General features: G+C 48.1%; 1 protein-coding gene across 1 annotated transcript in view; it reads left to right on the top strand.

Moving 5' to 3' along the window:
* The window catches only part of LOC106819390 (oocyte zinc finger protein XlCOF6-like), a gene marked incomplete at its 3' end in the record, with an annotated part of 7389 nt that extends 6097 nt beyond the window's left edge, over positions 1 to 1292 (top strand). The window contains exons 3-4 of the mRNA XM_014824033.1: positions 704 to 1099; positions 1268 to 1292. Coding sequence (XP_014679519.1) covers positions 704 to 1099; positions 1268 to 1292 — 421 coding nt within the window. The remainder of the gene's footprint in view (positions 1 to 703; positions 1100 to 1267) is intronic.
* Between the last annotated feature and the right edge of the window lie 4 nt (positions 1293 to 1296).

Consider the following 1296-nt stretch of genomic DNA (forward strand, 5'->3'; position numbering starts at 1 on the left):
AACACAGATATCGGATCCTCTATAATCTCAAGATACACATGCGCACTCACACGGGAGAGAAACCATTTGCGTGCGATATATGTGAACACAGATATCGGATCCTCTATAATCTCAAGATACACATGCGCACTCACACGGGAGAGAAACCATTTGCGTGCGATATATGTGAACACAGATATCGGATCCTCTATAATCTCAAGATACACATGCGCACTCACACGGGAGAGAAACCGTTTGCATGTGAGAGATGTGAATACAGGTGTTGGACCTCCGGTCATCTCAAGGAACACATGCACACTCACACAGGAGAGAAACCATTTACATGCGATAGATGTGAATACAGGTGTAGGACCTCCGGTTATCTCAAGAGACACATGCGCACTCACACGGGAGAGAAACGATTTGCATGTGAGAGATGTGAATATAAGTGTTTTTGGTCCGATACGCTTAAGTCACACATGCGCACTCACACAGGAGAAAAGCTGTATGCGTGCGATATATGTGAACACAGATATACTACCCTCGGTAATCTCAAGGTACACATGCGCACTCACACGGGAGAGAAATCGTACGTGTGCGATATATGTGAACACAGATATAGGACCCTCGGTACTCTCAAGGCACACATGCGCACTCACACAGGAGAGAAACCGTTTACGTGCGACACATGTGAATACAGGTGTAGGACCTCCAGTAATCTCAGGAAACACATGCGCACTCACACAGGAGAGAAACCGTTTACGTGCGACACATGTGAATACAGGTGTAGGACCTCCAGTCATCTCAAGAGTCACATCCGCACTCACACGGGAGAGAAGCTGTTTACGTGCGATAGTTGTGAATACAGGTGTAGGACCTCCAGTCGTCTCAAGAGTCACATGCGCACTCACACGGGAGAGAAGCTGTTTACGTGCGATACATGTGAATACAGGTGTAGGAGCTCCAGTCATCTCAAGGCACACATGCGCACTCACACGGGAGAGAAACCGTTTACGTGCGATACATGTGAATACAGGTGTAGGAGCTCCAGTCATCTCAAGGCACACATGCGCACTCACACGGGAGAGAAACCGTTTACGTGCGACACATGTGAATACAGGTGTAGGAGATCCAGTCATCTCAAGGTACACATGCGCACTCACACGGGAGAGAAACCGTTTGCGTGCGAGAGATGTGAATACAGGTGTAGCAGATCCAGTCATCTCAAGATACACATGCGCACTCACACGGGAGAGAAACCGTTTGCGTGTGAGAGATGTGAATACAGGTGTAGCAGATCCAGTCATCTCAAGGTAC

The sequence above is a fragment of the Priapulus caudatus genome, unplaced genomic scaffold (genome assembly GCF_000485595.1).
Source record: "Priapulus caudatus unplaced genomic scaffold, Priapulus_caudatus-5.0.1 Scaffold3326, whole genome shotgun sequence".
Lineage (NCBI taxonomy): Eukaryota > Metazoa > Priapulida > Priapulimorpha > Priapulimorphida > Priapulidae > Priapulus > Priapulus caudatus.